General features: G+C 15.8%; 1 protein-coding gene across 1 annotated transcript; it reads right to left on the bottom strand.

The window, feature by feature from the left end:
• Positions 1–3272: 3272 nt before the first annotated feature.
• On the bottom strand, positions 3273–3956 carry PGAL8A_00459800 (calcyclin binding protein, putative; the record flags this gene model as incomplete). The annotated part of the gene is made up of 1 exon (XM_028673361.1): positions 3273–3956. One exon carries the CDS (start codon positions 3954–3956, stop codon positions 3273–3275), a length of 684 nt encoding a protein of 227 aa, XP_028529821.1.
• Between the last annotated feature and the right edge of the window lie 999 nt (positions 3957–4955).

Consider the following 4955-nt stretch of genomic DNA (forward strand, 5'->3'; position numbering starts at 1 on the left):
TCCTTTTTTTTTTTTTTTTTTTTTTTTATTTGTAGTAGTGATTTATTATATATTTTTGTTATTTATTTGTTTCGACATTTGAAATTTTCTTTTTTGTATATCTAAAATTTAGAAAATATGTTTTTTTTATAAGAACTTAAAAGTATACCATTAAAAATGGAAAAATACTTTATTAAAATAAAAAATAAAAAGAGATATATTTAAATTTATAAAAAAAAGACAATTTTAAAAATTATGAATTTCAATAGTCATAACTTAAAAAGGTATAAAAAAAAATTTGAAATAACGATCAAAAAGTGAAATACACATAAAGCAAAAAAAAATTTGGAGATTTAGAAATATAAGAAACTGTGAGTTTTATATTATTTTTAAAGATGAACCATTTTATAAAAAAAAAAAAAACAATATTAAGTTTTTTATTTCTTTTTTCTAAATACAAGTTTAAAAATATTTTAATAGAAAGTTTACGTTTTTATAATTCATATGTTAGAACAAAAATTATGTGTACACTTTATTTTTTTTTTTCCTAAAATACTCATTTTAATTAAATATAAGGAAGTTATGAAAGAATATCATAATAATGAAGATAATATAGATAAGCATGGTGATGATGCATATAATTCCCATATTTATGAAATAGAAACTTATTCTATCATAATTGTTAAAAAAAATAGTGATGTATATATTTAAAAAGAAAAAAAAATTCATGAAATATATATTTATTAAAACACATTTTTTTATGAAGAATAAATTTTATTTAAATTATAATTATCATCAATTTATATGTAAGATACAGTTAAATGAAAATTCATTTCTTTACTCATAAGAGATTTTTAAAAAATATAATTTTTAATGTTTTTTTTTTACTGTATTATTAATATTACATATATATAGCGAAGATAGGAAAAAAATATATATATAAAAAAATTAATTTCTTTTTTTAAAGAAAAAAGAAAAATAATACTAATATATAAATAAATGATAATAATTAGGATAAAAATGTATTAAATAAAAAAAATTGAAAAATTAATAACTTATAAAAATATAGTATAAATATATATTTACAAAAAAGAAAATATAATTCATATAGAAATTGAATAGAGTACTAACTTTCCTCTACTATATGTAACATTTCTATATGAATAATTCTGTATATATTTATTTAATATAGAATAGATGGAACATATAACTAATGATTATGTTAATTTGAATATAATTAAAAGAAAATATTTCCTAAATAAAAAAAAATATTTATATATAGAGAATTAACAAGAAATATATAAAGAAAAAAATACGTTTCATTTATGAATTTTATAATCATATAAAAATATTTACAACATATATATATATATATATGTAAAACAACTTTAAAATATTATGTATAAAAATAAAATGAACTATTTTCAAGGAAATGTGTGTGTTATAAAAATTTAAAGATAGTGTATATAAAAAATACAAGATATATTTTATTTTTTTCCGTGCATTAATGAAGATTATTACATTAGAAGTACTATGCAACAAAACTTAAAATATAATACTTATAAAATAAAAAGGGTTAAAATTAAGAAAGGGAAACTTAAAAAAGAAAAAAAAATGTTATATAACTATACACAAAATATAGTTAATATGTGAGGTGAAAAGTAAAAAAAAAAAAAAAAAAAAAAAAAAAAAAGCTTAATAATTATTAATTTTTTATTGGATACAAGGTAAAACTCTTTTAAATATTAGAAAAAATATTTATTTTTAACTTTTAATTGGAAATTTTAGAGAATTTTAAAAAAAATTCAATTTTTAACACATTTATTTGAAGTTATATCATGATATAATATAAAATATGTTGAAATATTAAATATTTTTATAATATAAAAAATTGTCAGAAAAAAAGTATATTTTTTATATATTACAGAATATACTATTAATTTTTCGTTGAAAAAATATATAAGACAGTAAAGTATTATTTCACAAATATAAAAGAAAATATATATATATATATATATATATATATATATATATATATATATATATATATATATATTATAAAATTTATAATTCTATAATCACTGAAAGAACAATCTTAAGTAAATGTAAATGATCCTACTATTGACAATATCTGAAACTACTTAAAATAATATATAAATTTTCATTTTTAAAAAATTATTAAAAATAATTTTTAAATTTTATTAGAAAAAAAACAAATTAAAAAATATGTAGTATAAAAAAAAACGACATTTTAATTCATAGAAATCTTAATGCAATTAATAAATCTCATATAGAAATGAAAGTTAATGTTAAATCTTAGTTGTACACCTGACATTTTGTTAATATCTTATAAGAAAAAATTAATTAAAATAATTTTATTGAATTTATTTTACATAACTATTTACCATTCTACACTACAACTAATGAACATATTTGAAAAAAATAAAAAAAAAAATATGAAAAATATAATTTTAATGCCAACATATTAAAATTTTATAAATGGGGAAACGGGAAACAAAAAAAGTATAAAATGAAGCAGCGTAGATATTTTATTAATTTAATTAATATTTTTTACATTATTTAATTAAAATGAAAGAAGGAAATTTAAAAGCTTAATTAGAAGTATATATTTTTACTTTCGCTTAATATAAAGAATTATGAAAATGCAGGTGTTTTTTTGCTTTTTAAATTTTTAACATAAGTTTAAAATAATAATATTTTTACTTGCCAAATTAATTTTACATTAGAACAAAAATATATATCATTATAATTATGCATACCTAAAAATAACATAATGATTTAACTTCAATAAATAGTTTAAAAAAAAAGGGAATTTTAATAGCCTTTCCTACTTTATTTTTTTTTTTTTTCTTATGTTTCCTTACTTCCATGATAATAATAATTAGGTATAATAATATTTTTAGGAGAAAAATGTTTTTCTAATAAAAAAAAGGAGAACAAAATAAATATGAGCTTAAAAAAAAAATAATTGCCTAGATTTCTTACTTCAAGTAATTTATTCTGTTTCATGTAGAAAAAAGAACAAAATAGGATTTTTATTGAAAAATTAAAATTTATATTAAGTATAACTAAAATTTTTATTTGAAATATCATTTGTATTATTTTGTTTATATTAAAAAGTTACAATACACAATTTTTTTTTTTTTTTTTTTAATATAATAACATTCACAATATATATATATATATATATGTATGATAAAAAAGGAATGAAAAAAAAATGTTATCATTTTATTAAGAATGTATGAACTGAGAATGAACAATTTTTTTTTTTTTTAAAAATTTGGTACAGAGAAATCTGACTTTTTTTCATTAGCTTCACACCAAGCTTTGGCTATAGTTCTTTTCATTTCACTATCTCCTTCTTGATATAATTGTTTCATCATATTCATTAGCATAGCTGAAGGTTCAGTTTGTTCATCAATTTTAGGTGCTTTAATTTTAGACATAGGAGATTCTTTAAAATGAAGATTATCCCAATATTTATTATCTTGTTTGATTAAATTTACATGTACAGAATCCTTTTTAACTTTTATAGAACATTTTTTTGGTAATATTTTTTCATGCAATTTTTTAACACAAAAACGATAATTTTTTTTATCTACATCGTGCATCTTTATTTCAAAAGATCTCTCATCAAATTCTGTAACAATTTTTTCTTTTTCAATATTATGTACATTTTTAACAGTTAAAAAAATTGTAACTTTATTTCCTTCTTGATTCCAAGCAAAAGACTGAACAGAATTATAAGAAATGTTGCTGTCATCTAATGGCAAATTTACATCATTTATTTTATTTGGAGATTGGCTTCCTTCAGTTTTTAACTTTATTATTTCAGCATTAATATTTTCAATGCAATGGTTTATTTTTTTTTTTACATTTTCTCTTGTTGTTAGAGATAATAATTTATTTAATTCTGTTATATCATCATTTAAATCATCAATTCTTTTCGAATCCATGTTTTATTATGTATTTATTAATTTAAAAAGAAAAATAAGCTATTTATTTTATTTTATTTTTTTTTTTTTTTGTATATATTTCGTATTTCTTACAAAATTTAACTTGTATTTACTTTTAAAAGGAATTCTATAGAATAAATTATAAAGTTCCTATATTTTATTTTTCAAAAAGAAATATATTTAATAAAAAAAAAAAAATGAATATCCATTTAAAAAAAAAGAAAAAAAAAATATTTTTAATTTAAATTATTTTTTTATTTATTCATTTTTTATTACTATTTTTTTTTTTTTTTTTTTTTATCATTTACGTATATAAAATTGCTAAATTTTATCACATTTATATATATATATACCTTTCTATAACATTTTTATTAAAATAAAAGAAAATTTTTACTTTTTTATAATAAAATTTTTTTGTATAAAATATTAAAAATAATCCTTCATATTTTTAAGTTCATATATTAGAACACAAGCATATATATATATATATTGAAGAATAAAGAGATATAATTAAAATAAAGAAAAACAATTTATTTTAATTATATATGTAAAACATTATATTTTGAGTAATATTAAAAAAAATTAGAAAAAAAAAAAAATGAATCATTAAACTGTAGGAATATTTATATTTTTAATTATGTAGATAATTGTTCATTATCACAATATTATACTTAATTTAAATTTCAATATAAAATATACTTTATTTTTTAAAAAGTATAAAATAATTATGATTCTTTTACAATGCATTCTATTAGATAATGGGCTATTTACTCGAACTTGTTTTTTTTTTTTTTTTTTTTTTTAAACATAATTATATAAAATTATAAGTAAACTACTATTACACATATTTAAAGAATAATTTTATTTAAAGATAAGAAAAATAGAACAAATGAAATGTTTTATAAAAAATGAAGGAAATGTGTCTTCATTATTTTATTTGTTCAGAATTAATTTTTTTTTTAAGTTAACAATTTACAAAAAAAAAAAAAAAAAAAAAAC

Source organism: Plasmodium gallinaceum, assembly GCF_900005855.1.
Source record: "Plasmodium gallinaceum strain 8A genome assembly, contig: PGAL8A_v1_130, whole genome shotgun sequence".
Classification (NCBI taxonomy): Eukaryota; Apicomplexa; class Aconoidasida; order Haemosporida; family Plasmodiidae; genus Plasmodium; species Plasmodium gallinaceum.